Consider the following 14,702-nt stretch of genomic DNA (forward strand, 5'->3'; position numbering starts at 1 on the left):
GATATGGCATTTTTATCCACCTATCAAGTGTATGTGTGTGTGTGTGTGTGTATACTGTATTTTTCCGACTATAAGACGCCCCCATGTACAAGACGCCCCCCCATTTTTCCAACCCAAAATTAAGAAATCAATATTTTAAAGATAAAGCAGAGCACATTTTTATTTAGTAATTAGGTAACATTTACCTGATACACTCAGTGGGAGGAAGTCCAAACTGTCTCTCTGCAGCTCTGTTTCCATGCTGTTTTGCAAAACTGATTATATTCAGTTTAAATTTTGCACAGTAAGACATTCTCTTATTTATATTTTTATTTTCTGACATCTTTATGGGGTCTCCACCTCCAATGGGATGCGTTCCAATTGGTTTGTTCAGCATCAGCTGACATCAGTTACATAAGGCTCGTGATTGGAGGAAGCCCGTTCGCAGAGACAAAGTATGGGCAGTTTCACTCGTGGTTGGAGGCTTGTAATTGGAGGAAACCCGTTCACAGAGACAAAGTATGGGCAGTTTCACTCATGGTTGGAGGCTTGTGATTGGAGGAAGCCCGTTCGCAGAGGCAAGGTATGAGCAGTTTCACTCGTGTTAGAGGCTAGCAATAGGAGGAAGCCCGTTCTCAGAGACAAGGTATGGGCAGTTTTGCCACCGCGCGGTTCTCTTTTCGGCTGACTTCCTTGAATAAGACGCCCTTCAATTTTGAGCATAAGGATTTTAGAAAAAAGTATCATCTTATAGTCGGAAAAATACGGTATATAATATTTTTATCATGCCTTTTTTTAAAATTTATTTTAATCAACTCAAGGCAGGAAACATACTTAATGTGAGGTTCTCAACAATATTCTTCTCACTCTGACAGATTTAAAATAAGCTTTTAAATTTATACTTTGAACACTGCAACACAAGCAGTGCATATTTAATCCTTCATTAGCAATCTGATATATGAATCATTTTAGATATCCACTTTGATTATGTTGAGCTACTCTCTGGCAGACAGCTAAAATAGCTTCCATTTTGAAGTAATTTTTTTTTCTTGAACCAGCTCAACTGTAGCTTTATTTTAAGAAGCTGCACCGAAGCTTCTCTAGCAAGAGGACTTTGGGCAAAGAGGTGAGAACAGATGGACCATTTAGCCACAGAGTTGTATAGGCAAATGCAAGAGGCAGCCAGTTAATGTCTGTACATTAGATAAAGGCTGGGGACCACAATACAAATATCAGAGCAATCACTCTGGCCTTATAAAAATACCAAGATCTTAGCCCCTATTATAATAGTGTAACTCTAATGTCTTGGATGTCACTAGCTTCCCTGCAAGAGATTATCAGTTTTGTATCGTTGCACCTTTTCACACTAATCAGTGGATGTTACATATTGGTTTGGGTCTGAGACTTATCTATACAATCAATTATTTGCTATGTGCAAAAGTTGGGACCGTAAGAATAGCAAAAACTATATACATGCGCACTCAGTGTGTATTAAAGGCATCAAGCACTGTTTAATGGTTAGTACAGTAAGATATGCATAGCAAGATATGCACAGTAGTGCATGATTTCTCAGAAGAAACTAGGTATTTTTACAATGGTCAAGCCTTTAACTATGCTAGTTGCATGTGTCGCTTGTTATGTATTCTCTGGGAGATAAAACAAAAATATATGGTTTAATTTTGTCTGTCTCTTACTTACATTCAAAGGATTGTGTGGGTTTTTGTCCTTGCATAGTTGGCACCACTGTGCATTTGCCAAAGACTTGGGCATCAAAGCTAGCATAGTCAAAAGGTACTTTCCCACATTTCTCTTGCTCTCTTGTGAAAGTGGTTCTGGAGGAAGGGGTTGCTTGGGCAGATCGGCAGCTGTACTGAGATAACTCAAAATGTTTCACCAAGTTTGTCCTTCACAATGAAGACAAAAAATATCAGAATAATGACTATTATTATTTGATTCATTCTCTAGCAGAGATTCACCTAACATAGTAATATGTTAAAATTACAGACTGGCACTCAAAGATTAAAACTAGGGAACATAAAAACTAATGTTGTTCTTATATTTCCCTAAAGTTCCTTTCTTATATACGAAGATATAAGACTTCTATAGAAAACATATCAAGTCAAAACAATAGATGTAAGGGGAAATGTTGAGTCTTCCTCCTTCCAATCTCCAAACTTTCATGTGAATATCTGTACAAATATATGGGTCTGTGTCTGTGTCTGTGTCTGTGTCTGTGTCTGTGTCTGTGTCTGTGTCTGTGTCTGTGTCTGTGTCTGTGTCTGTGTCTGTGTCTGTGTCTGTGTCTGTGTCTGTGTCTGTGTCAGAACAACTGATGCCAGACTTCCCCAGTTGTGAGGGGACTGCAATTTCCAAAATGTTCAATCATTATCAAGAGAAGTTCAAAAGCAATTCTCATACTTCTTGACAGTTACATTGAAAAATAGAGACCTTTTGGTTAGCTTTTAAGCAGGTCTTTTGATCCCTTTTGCCTGATGATTTTTCTGATAAATGCCAGGTCAATTCATAATAAGACTAAGCCTGTCCAAGACTTGATACCAGGTAAAAGTACATTTAACTTTTTGCTATTGTGGTTTCCCAGAACAACAACAGCCAAAGCTGAGGGGCTGGGGAGGGACTTGTAGTCCACAGCAGTGTTTCTCAACCTTGGCAAATTTAAGATATGCAGACTTCATCTCCTAGAATTCCCTGGCCAGCATGCTTAAAGCTGCCGAAGTTGAGAAACACTGGTCTACAGAATTATCTTTCTCACCATAAAACCCCTCACAGGTGAGGCAGACAAATGTAGTGGTGTTTGTGGTTAGGAACATCTATTATCAGCTTCGACTGATTCACCAGTTATGCCGTTTCCTGGATACAAGTCCAGCTGGTGTTGCCCTGAGAAATCAGGAGGACAGAGTTGAGTTGAATTTACTCTTCCCAGCTTATCTATTGAGGTCTCATGAATACATACTAGGTCAGCTCCTTATCCATTATCAATAATGTATAAGAGAAGTTATATTGTGGATCAACCTGGCATTTATCAGGCAAAAGGGATCATGCTACCAGATACTTAACAAGAAAGGCCTTTGCATTTTTTATTTTTGTCAAGAAGTCTCAGAGTTTCTTTTGAATTTCTCTTTTTTACTTTGGTGTTGGAGATGTCAGAGATGCTATTGCCAGCATTGTTATTTTTTGTCACAGTCTGTCTATCATTCTGAATCCTTCATGGCTGCCCATATTTCTGAAAAAGACCAGTCCCTTTTCTGGACAGGAATAACTCGGTAACTGTTGTCCACAGGCAGGTGACCTCAGATTGGGATTACTGAAAAAACTATATGTGGGGCTTCTTTATTTCTGTCCTGGAAGATGCAAATCCAGTGGCCAGTCTTCTGAGTGGGCACTTAGCCATACTCATAGTATTCATATGCTGAAGCAACAGCACTGGCTACCCATTAGCTACCATGCCAATTAGTACTGGCTTATAATGCCCTGAGTTACAACAGATGGCATCTCTTAAATGACCTTGGCTGATTCTGAAAAAGCTAAGCAGGGTTGGACCTGCTTTGTATTTGAATGGAAGATCACCACCAAAGCACAGGGCTGTGGACTAATCTGAGATGTCAAAAAAGCATTCTGGAACAAAGGTATGAGAAGACATGGATGTGGATGCATCCATAATGTCAACAGGAATTGAACTCAACTGCAGGGAGACTTTACTTCTTTATAAAGCGCTGAACAACTTGGAATCAGAATCCCAACATGACTGTCTTTCCTTTAATAAATCTGTACAATCACTATGATCATCTGGGGAGGTCTTACTGCTGATGCCGTGAACTGGGAATTATCATCTTCCAGTCATTCCAGCCTCCTTAGTGGTGGCAACTACTTTTTGGAATGCTTTCTCCTGCTATTAGTGGGATGCCTGCTATTACAACATCTAGGTCCCTACCGAAGACCCATCTTTTCATCCAAGTCTTCCCTGTGTAAACAATGGAGAGATTTTTCCTCCCTCCAGACATTTTAATGTATTATAATGTATATATAATGTATATATATTTAACAAAATAAGATAGAAATTCCATGAGAAGCAGAATATAAATAGGTTAATGAAATACATAAATGAAATGATAACAAAGTCCCAATTTCCTGCTACTGAAATTCAGCTGCATAATGACCATGGTCAATCGGTGGGTTGTGGTGATTTTTCAGGTGGGAGGTCAATAAAAGTGTAAATTCTCACCCAGAGTTCCCCCATTGGGAACAATTTGGTAAATAAAAAAATAAAAAAATAAAATACAAGCAGTGCAAACATTATGGTGCTGAAATCAGCCATGTTGCCACTGAATTTCGGTGGCAAAATTCTCAGGTGATTGGGGGTGCATTAGGACATTAGATTGCCTACCTCTTTGATAATGCATGATGACTCATCTGCACCTTTTACATGGCATTCTACAATGCATTAACTTAATATCTGTAAACTTCTACCTGCACTACCAATTCAAAAGTTAAATGTTTCAGAATATTACAAGGTATAGCATGAATTACAAAAGTCTTTATCCAGCATGCATCTATTATATGTACAATTCAAGATTCTTACCTGTGGACCTGATCGTGGCACTGCCCTGTTTTGAGTGATTCATGTTGATTTTTTTCCTGAGACATTGCCATTTTTTCAGCTGCAGCAATTGGACATCCAGAAAGACTATTTGAAAAGATTTGTCACATAGAAATAATTGTTAACAGTTTACATTCTGTCCTTCCAAAGCATTAAGATTTCTAATATGCATTTTGTATCATAAGTAAAATATTATTCAGTGTGTTGCCCTCCTTTTCCTTCTGCTTATCATGTTAATTACTATTATAGCCTTTGAAAGTCCAGCTATAACTTCTCTTCATTGCTATCTCAAGCTATTGAGCCTGCTAGATCTTCCTCTCCTCCACATCCACTGATGATTTTAATTTAGCTAAGTTCCCATGCCCATTCACATACTAGGACACCATCAATTCTTTTCATCTGACTGTGGCTAACACAATTATTTCATTACCTCCATCTATAACATCATTACCTCTTTAGACTTATAAGAACATAGACCTCTCTAGTAGCAATGTTGGCCTTGAATGTTTTGTGATATAATGCTTGTTTCCTTATCAGTTTCTTCCATGGAGAATTAGCCAAGTAATCCTTACCAATTATTTTAATGTATTAGATCAAATCATGATCTATCATAAACTGATCATAAATTGGAGTTCTTGGAAGATTAAATCAGCACACCAAAGTATATCAAGTTTGAATCAAATTAGATACTTTTACTATACAGAACTGACCATATCAGTCTTTATGGTTCTTTGTAAGTCATTTTAATTTCCTTATTGTTATAAACATTTTAATATCAAGTTCATACTTAGGATTTCACATAAAATTAAGATGAAGCCACATGCCTGTATAAAGTATATATAAATATGTAATTGAAAGCAAAAAAGGGGGGCGTATACTATCTGAGATTGGATAGCATGTGTTTATATTGGTATTCTGGCTCTCTTACAGCAGAGTTGTCAATAGATTATGACCTAGGAATGAATATATTTGATTTAATTCTAACATTTTTTGGTACTATAAAATGCAATGACATAATTTCACCACAGTTATGTACTTTTCTGTTCCAATTATTTCAACAGGAGAATTAAGTATATGCTTCATTGTCTTTCAATGAAAACCATGGGAGATAAAAGTACTTCATTTTGGCTGGACAATCTCAAATTTAGGCACAGTTGAATGGCATATACCACTAATGTTTGTGTAAGGAAGTTTTCTTGGAGGAATTAAAAGTTTAATACATATAATCCTCAGTTAACTATGGTAATTGGGACCAGGAACTCCATGGCTAAGTAATGCAGTAATTGCCCAAATTGCAATTGCATGACTGTGGGGATGCTGCAACAGCTGGAATTTCAAGGACCTGCTGTAAGTCTCCTTGTTCAGCACTGTTGTAACTTCAAATGGTCACTGAACAAATGGTTGTTAACTGAGGACTACCTGTATTGTTGCTTTATATAGAATGACAGATGTTAAAGAAAGCACCCCTTCTTGAAGATACTAGATTATCACCAATGGAAACAGGCTTGAATTACCTTCTGTGAGTGTTGCGGTTGCTATTGACATGTCCTCTTCCTGTACATCCAGGAGTGGGGCACTTTAAAACATTTTCATGCATGGCAAGGACTAAACAAAAAGAAAAAACAAAGAAACAAAAATCCCTGAAATCCATGCTAACTTTACAGAAGTGGTTCAAAGTTGGCATTTGAGGGGAGATTTACACACTAAAATTTATACTAGCGAAGTTTCAACCAATAAATATTAAGACCAGTCACAACTGCAAAATGGATGGCTATATAAATTGATTAAATGAATAAATGAACAAACAAACAAACAAATAAATAAGACACTTGGTTATACAGCTATTACATATTCAACAAAGTAGAGAATTTAAGGGTGTTTGAGCCGCCATGTATCTCCCAAAATAACAGATCTGACATTTTCTAAGTATTGTATTGTATTGTCCATTGTATTGTCGAAGGCTTTCACGGCCGGAATACAATGGCTGGTGTGGGTCTTCCGGGCTGTGTGGCCGTGTTCTGGAAGTTTTGTTTCCTAACGTTTCGCCAGCAGATGCTGGCGAAATGTTAGGAAACAAAACTTCCAGAACACGGCCACACAGCCCGGAAGACCCACACCAGCCATAGTTGCCCATTGTTTTAGAGAATAGAGATCTGTGTCCATTCTTGAAAACCCCCCATCATCTGAGTGTTAGTATCTCTGAGAGCTGGTATACATGTATTGGATTTAACTCTCATAAGTTCCAATGAGTATTGGGAGGTAGAAGGTTGTTTTAGCTGGTGAACTAACTTTCCGGTTGCGGGATAATAGCTGTATCACCCTCTCAAACTGTATAAACTACTAAACTATTTTTGTTCATTTCATGTACTTGTATCTCCAGTGATTAAGTAGTTTACTTCTGAACTGATAAAATAAGACTATTCAAAGTGTTGACATAATTAAGGCACTTTGTAAATAGCCATGGGAGACATGCCTAAAATACATTTTTCTTGGCATTAAATTGCAATCATACCAAAGCCATTTTTCTTCTGTAAATACTACAAAATTTATCACCAAAGCTTTAATATTACCATCACTGGATTATACTTAAATTTAAGTCATTGAATTTGGGGTGTAAATTAATTTTCGATCGGGTTATCTGTTGCTAGTCAGAGAATAGCAGAGAATAGCAGTGGCAAGTATAATAGATATCCCTTTAATTATAAGGCTATTACTGGCCTCAGTCTTTGCTTAAATTCACAGAACAGCAGAGCTGTGCTATTTAAAGGCTCTGGAGATCGATGCCACATTTTCCGAGTCATCATACAGTCTTGAAGAAACCACAAACTACCAGCTCTGGGCCACATAATTGCTTCTCTGACTGTCACTCAGAGAATTGTCTTCATATATCCAGTGAACTGAAAACACCTACCAAATAGTTTTCTTTTATCAGTTCAGAAGTAAATAGGCAGCACACCTACCATTCCAAGGCACAGTGCCTATTCTCATAAGTAGAAAGGGATTGCATATATTTAATAAATAAAATTCTTCCTGCAGCTTATTTCTGCTTTGAACAATGAGGTGGAATTAAATTATCACCCTTTGCAGGATTGCTTGAGAATTTTCTTGTTCCATTCTCTTGGACCAATTATGAATTCGGTAAAAAAAACTACAAGAAGAAACAGATTTGGACCCTTCCCCATAAGTATAACATACCTATTTTATATTTTTACAGAATCATAAATAAATAGCCAAATATATAGCACTTTTCCTCAAGGCTGTAGTAAGACCTTTGTAGGCTCCAAGCAGATTATTTTCATAGTCTATCAGTGTGACAATTATTATTAGTACAATGAGAGGCTATAAAACTCAATCTGCCTAGAGAGTCAAAGAGCTTAGGGTTATAAAGGTATTCCCTGGGCATATATTTTTCAATAAATCATAGGGAATTTTATTTTGTCCAAGAGCACAGGACAGTATTTTCATTTCAAGTGCCCACTTATATTTATTTTCAAGTGTGATTGCAAAGTGGAAATTTACTTCACTGATTCCCTTACTTCCTAGTAGGGGTGTGTTTATGTGTGCGTGTGCGTGCACACACTGATACTGAACATGATTGGTTCTTGCATTTCAGAAGCAAAATAGCATCCAATTTATTTATTTATTTTTATTTTCAGTGTGAAAAATCGATTCCAAGTCCAAAATCAAATTCAGTTCTGGCAATATCTGATTATCATGATACAAATTCCGTCAGTACTGAACTAAGACACTTATTATTGTGATACATATATACATCATAAAGTAGTAATACTATCTTAAATATATTTAATTTTAGAATATGCTAATTTTGATTTTACTGTTACTTTTCATACTTTCAAAAACTATTGTTTAACTTAAAGCATTTCTGAAGCTCCCCATACTTTTGTAGGCCCTGGGTATTGTGCCTATTGGATAATAAAGTTGTGCTTTGCGCACCTTTTGATTTAACTTGGTATGGCTTGATTTCTTGAAACTGTTAAGATTTGTCTAACCTTCTTGAATTATAGATACAGGTAAGCAGGTAAAATAATTCCAAGAATGGCCAATGGTATTAATTAAAAAAAAAAAAAAAAAAGAGGAGGTACCAATATTGAGGATTTGTAGCAGCAAGGAACATCCAAGCTCCATTCCCCAAGTTGGATAGAAAATCTGCTACATAACCCCGGCACTGGACTGGCTTAAAAGTCTAGGTGTCCATGCTATAACCTCCATGGTGTGTCCTCCCTCCCCTTCTCTTTTTCTTTCAAATGGTACAGTTGTGAGGTCTGCCTTCTTACCACCAATCTGTATGGCTCACTAACATCCAAAGAGAGAGAGAGAAATGAGGGGAAGAAAATCACAACAGTCCGTTTTAGTTTTATAATGTAAGGTGTGAAATACAGTTTGTTATCTACTATGTCTGGTATAACTATGGTCTTAAAGAAAGCCTATTCACTGTGTTAACAAAAGAAGCAAAACCTATACGGAATACCTGCAAAGTTTTCCTACAAATAAGAGGAAAATGCACTAAATGTTAAAGCTTTGGCAAACTGCAGTGTTTGCTGCTGTTTAAAGATGCTCAGTGAATGTGTTTGTTGCCTTTGGCCTATCTCTTAAAAGCTAAGCAGGGTCAGACCTGGTTAAGCACTTGTATGAGAGACCACCTAGAAATATCACAGCTGTATGACAGACTAGGAAATCGAAAAAACATCAGAAAAGTCGTCAATGTCAAACCACTTTTGCATTGATACCAAGAAGTCCCCATGGACATATTTGGACATATCCATTACCAGACATTCAGTTTGACTCAAAGGAGACTTGACTTTACATTTTATTTGTCAAATCTTGGCACTCATTTACTTAAACTGGAAGTCTGGGCACTGGAAATGGAATACTCTGGTAAACACTATGAGATACCTAGAAGTTGAGGGATACTTACCAATTAAGTTTCATACTGCTGACCTTTTGTTCTGGAGTTTTACCCATGGAATAGTACCCAGCAGGGGTAGGGTGAAGTAGATATAAGATTATCATTTAGTTATGATGGCATGTTTTTTATCTGAGCTGGTCCCTTAGGCCAGGCTGGTTTTGCTCAGCAATGGACTGTGTTCAGCTTAAGCAACACCCTTCTGGATCTGAGATTTTTCTGGAATATTAATTTCAGGTGCTTTAGTGACTTTCATCCCATAAATAATAGTGTATCTTCACCACTGAAAATGGACATGAAATTATACCACTGTTATAATGCAGATCCTTGCTCTTGGTTAATACAGTTATGACCCTTACAAAAGGCTATGCCTTGTGTCATCATGCCAGTGATGTGACATAGAGTTTCCTGAATTAAAAAAAAAAATCTACTTACTTTCAAGTGGCACTCTGACTTTATGGGGACAACCCGAAAGACTGCGATGGTGAGGATACAATCCAGTCACATGCCCTGTTCCATCACATCCTGGAATGGGACACTTGGTCTCTCTTTTTTCAGGCCTGGGCACATCTGCAGAAAAACAGAATGGACGGTCTGGCTGGAACACTGTAAATTATATATATTAGGCTGAGCAGTTTTAAGTAATAGGATAGAAAGCCATTTTCTTTCAAGGTGTTAATAAATGCTGAAATGCTAGACAACATTTAACGTTCTATTTTAAATAATACTTGTTATTTTTGTACTAAGACATATGGCATTAAAATTTGCAATGACATTTGCATCATATGCCAAAAATTCGGAACTATCTATGAGTGGAAAAATCCAGACAGCACTAAACAACCAGCTATCAGGCTTTGGGAAAGTTGGATCACTGTGAAGGAATCGTACAACCATATAAAAATATACAACTTTAACAATGTCTTATATCTTTACGTTAGAAAACTGTTGTCAAGATGCTTTATTAAGGAATTTATAAAAGGAACTACATGTAATCCATATACCGGCCTGGCTAAAAGTATACTGCAGGATTTGTCGACAAGCTAAAGCAATAGTTATACAATATTTCATTTGTATGTGATGTGATGCTCGTATTTGTGCAGCAAAAATAATTATGCAAAATATGCTAATCTCCCCATTAAATACTGTAAAAAGTTCTGTCTGCCTCATATATTGCATTCATTTTTCCACAATAAATGGACCTTTCTTGCTTCTGAAAAAGGATAGTTAGTATAATGACCATATACACATTTGTATTTTGAAACTAAATAGTAGAATGTTAAATTTTAAAATTATTTGTTATTCCTGCTGTACAGATACATGATTTTTAACACATAAAATTATTTTTGTTATTTAGGATATACATCTCTCTCTCTTTCTCTCTCTGCAAAGGGGACACAGAAAACTGAAATAGCATTATCATCTGACTTTTTTTAATTCTATACAGGCAGATGAAAAACAAGACAGTCTGGATGTATGTGCCCCATCCTTAGAGAGATGTAACTTCTAAAGTCTTAAATGGAGTTCTATATATTTTTCTTCAAATAAGCAAACTCCACTAAATTCAATACAAGATACTTTCAAGAATCCTCTCTGCACCAAGTAATCTGCTTGCTTCCATGATATTCTCAAGTTACAATGGTAAAGCAAATAGTTTGCAGATACACACATTTATAATTAAAACTATCAGTAAGTATACAATTATGGCCTCTTATTTAAGCTTTTTCATAATGTGCCCTTCACATCATATTACTGAAGAAGCCCATGCCTCTTTTAAAAATTCCCATCTTGGTAGTTCTCCAGTCAAAATTAAATGGATCCAGTGAAGAGGCTCCATCTCAAAACTCTTGCTGAATGGTACCAGGTAACACATTCCCAGCATATTTGTTTGTTTGTTTTTTTACATACAATCATCATGGACCTTTAGCTTTAGGGATAGATTTATGTTGCTTGATGGAATGCTCTAATGATGCCATTTCAGGCACTGTATGACATTACTGACATTACTAAACCTAGATTGCCCAGGTTAAATGAATGTGGATCCTCTATCTCATGTTCTGAGTTAACAAGGCCTATGCTACTATCCCAAGAAAACTTGACAATAAACTTGGAAGGTATCACTTAGTAGAAATAAGCAGAAAGTAACAATACCAATTTTCTACAGTAGATAAAAGCCAGAAAGGCTGATAAGAGTTTGCAAAGAAACTGTCCTTTAATACAGCCTGCATATCTTGGAACCCACACATTGTATAGACTTCTTTAATACAATAGTTTCAGATATAATATAATGAATAGATACAATATATGATACAGTTCAATGTAAAATTACATTCATTTATTTGCTTGTTTTCTTTTTCTCCTAAAGATCTTCCATTAATCAAACAATTCAACATCAATAACACAAATAGTTCATCAAGACTTACGTACTGAAAATTATGGCAGTGAAGATTCTAAAATTCACAGTATAAGAACACTTTGAAATTCATCATATCTGTGGATGACTCAGCTCTTATTAGAAACTTATCATTTAACAAACCCAGTAAAAATATGCATTGATATGTGTTATACACAGACATGATTTAGTTACACATATCTATGTGGTATGATAATATTTCCTCTAAAAAAAGTTTTTAATTTTTTTAAATCTAATTTTGGATCAGAAATATACACTAACGGATGTGTTTCCTTTACTGTGTACTATACTTTTCTTGGCACTGGGGCAATCCAAAGAGTCTTGTATGCTCCCAATAGAACCAAATAATATTGTGGAAGTAAAGAAAATTATCTCATTCTGTTCTCTTCATTGCCTGAATCATAACACAATAATTAGATGTTTGGAAGAAGAGGATTATTGTACCATTGTAAACAAGTGATATGGATGTAGTCCACTGGTTGTTGATATGATGAGCTGAGATCTTTCATATATGGAAGCATATGTAAATAGTCTAAATGACCATTCAAGCAGTACTTTCCAACACACCCATGGGGGTGAGGTGGGGGCAGGGAGAGGAAGCAGATCTTTCCATCAGTCATGTTGATGAAGCCCTGGAGAAAATCCCCTCCCATTCACCTGCTTCATTTTTGCCATAGCCAGTGGGAGAGAAAATGCATGAAATTCCTTATCATAACTCTTATATCCTATTAAACATGGATGGAAAACCCAATGGAGTGCTTGAAAAGCCAACATACTAGCCAAAATATACTAACATACTAGTGCTGCCCAGAGTCACTTTTTGTGAGATGGGTGGTCATATAAATATGATAAATAAATAAAATGCAAAACACTGCTGCTCTGGAATCAGGGAATGGGGATCAGGATTAACAACTATTTAACTGAATGTGTAATCCACTGTGAACAAAGAAAGTGGACTTACGCTTGTGGTTATAGACTGGTCTACCACCAAGGTCAACTATTTTGGCTTGTCTTCTTTCACTTGCAAGGTGCTCCAGTAGGAACCTGTCCAGTTCTTTGTAAGTGCTATGAAAGACATGACCCTGCTCTGCCTGAAGAGCTATTGCTTGTTCCAGCAAATTGAAGTTCTGTTTTGTTTTGTCCAAGTCAAATGACTGTTCTGTATTTTCTGATAGACATTCATCTTCTTCACTATCTGGAAATGGATTCTGAATTCTATTGCTGCAAATGTCAACGTGTGAGTTCTGTGATTCTTGCAGCTCTGATCTCAAGCTACAAAAAGTTTCAGAATTGTCAACATCTCTGTCTTCAGCTTTGACTCCTGGTGTTTTTAGGACCTCTTGCTGATTACATCCTACAACATATGTTTTATTTAAGGGCAGTTTTATATTTATCTCTTCAGAAAAATTTGAGGAACTATCCCATTCATTGTCCAGAATTTCAGAGCTACTTTCATTATCTTCAGAGGAACAATACTGTGGGTGTGGAACACTAATTCTGTCCCTTCCAACTGAAGAATTAATCCCATAACATATAGCAATGTTCTTATCCTCTGTTTTTAGGGGTTGGTTATCACTATCACTTAGTTTATCATTCTCTAGGGAATTTGGTGCATCTTTTGCTATTTTTTCAAAGTTAGTTAAAGTGTTGGTCATTATGTCCTGGCAGTTAGTGAAACTGTCCTTCTTTTGATGATCATTTTCTTGCATATTGAAATACGAGATACTTTTTGCTGATGTTAACGTGGTGTCTTCTAGATAGAGAGAAAAAGAGAAGACAATGTTAAAATACTTCTATTTTGGCCACAATCCACAGATTTGTTAATTATAAATTAAGCTAACTATATCAGTGAGATCCTAGGGGAATTCTCCCTATGCGGTTGCTAAGAATTGACACGAACTTGATGGCACAAAATCAATCAATCAATCAATATCAGTGAGAATACTCCAGGGTCAAGTATTCTGGATTACACCTTTTTAAGGTTTCTTTTATGATTAGTATAAAGTCATATTGAGCAAAATAGTCCTTTAAAGAAATAAATGGAAAGTAGACTAAATTACCAAACCATGATGTGAATCCATGATAAAATTATGTGATTGGTCTAGAAATGTAAAACCATTATAATAATATGAAGTGTGACTTCAATTGTGACTATCATACAACTATGTTGAGATAGGTAGGTAGGTAGATAGATAGATGAAGACATATATCCATATCTCTTTTTAATTTAAAAATTATGAGAAAAGGATTTGCTTTGTATACAACACTATGTGAAAAGGTATTTTGTACATGGCTTACAGAGCTCATGGAAGGATGATCCATAGATATAAAATAAAACAAGGGCAACTTTACAAGTGAATTCAAAATGAAATCATTGAAGTATAGTGTGCTAAATTAGTTACTATCAAGGTGAATGTGGTTATGCTGAGCAGTGGGAAAAGTACTTCTCTTACTACAGGTGTATTTACTTTTTGCTTTGGAACAATACAACTTGGAAAAATGTCACACAAATGTAGTACAGGAACTTGCAGTTGAGACTTTTTTCATGTTGATGAAAACATATTTTTTCTTAACCTTCTTCAACAATGTTAATTCTTCCCCATTGATTACATTTCAAATTTATTATATTTTTAAAAGATGATGCGTTGGATTTCCTAAAGAATTTCAATATAAACATGTCCTGTATTGAGACACATTTTTCGTTTGAGATTACATGACACAACAATTGGTAGTAGCTACAAGAAAAAGAATCTCAAATGCCAAAAGACAATAAA

At 36.0% G+C, this 14,702-nt stretch overlaps 1 protein-coding gene across 1 annotated transcript in view; it reads right to left on the minus strand.

The window, feature by feature from the left end:
- ST18 (ST18 C2H2C-type zinc finger transcription factor) overlaps positions 1–14,702 on the minus strand; it is a 58,234-nt gene that overhangs the window by 36,298 nt on the left and 7,234 nt on the right. Inside the window, exons 2-6 of the mRNA XM_007426966.2 lie at positions 12,890–13,681; positions 9,954–10,088; positions 6,109–6,199; positions 4,577–4,681; positions 1,678–1,883 (exon numbers count right to left, since the gene is read on the minus strand). Of these exons, the coding sequence (XP_007427028.1) occupies positions 1,678–1,883; positions 4,577–4,681; positions 6,109–6,199; positions 9,954–10,088; positions 12,890–13,681 (1,329 nt within the window). The remainder of the gene's footprint in view (positions 1–1,677; positions 1,884–4,576; positions 4,682–6,108; positions 6,200–9,953; positions 10,089–12,889; positions 13,682–14,702) is intronic.

This window comes from Python bivittatus, unplaced genomic scaffold (assembly GCF_059951505.1).
Source record: "Python bivittatus isolate LINGU-HERP-01145 unplaced genomic scaffold, Pbiv_v1 ctg000840_np1212, whole genome shotgun sequence".
In the NCBI taxonomy this organism is placed as follows: Eukaryota; Metazoa; Chordata; class Lepidosauria; order Squamata; family Pythonidae; genus Python; species Python bivittatus.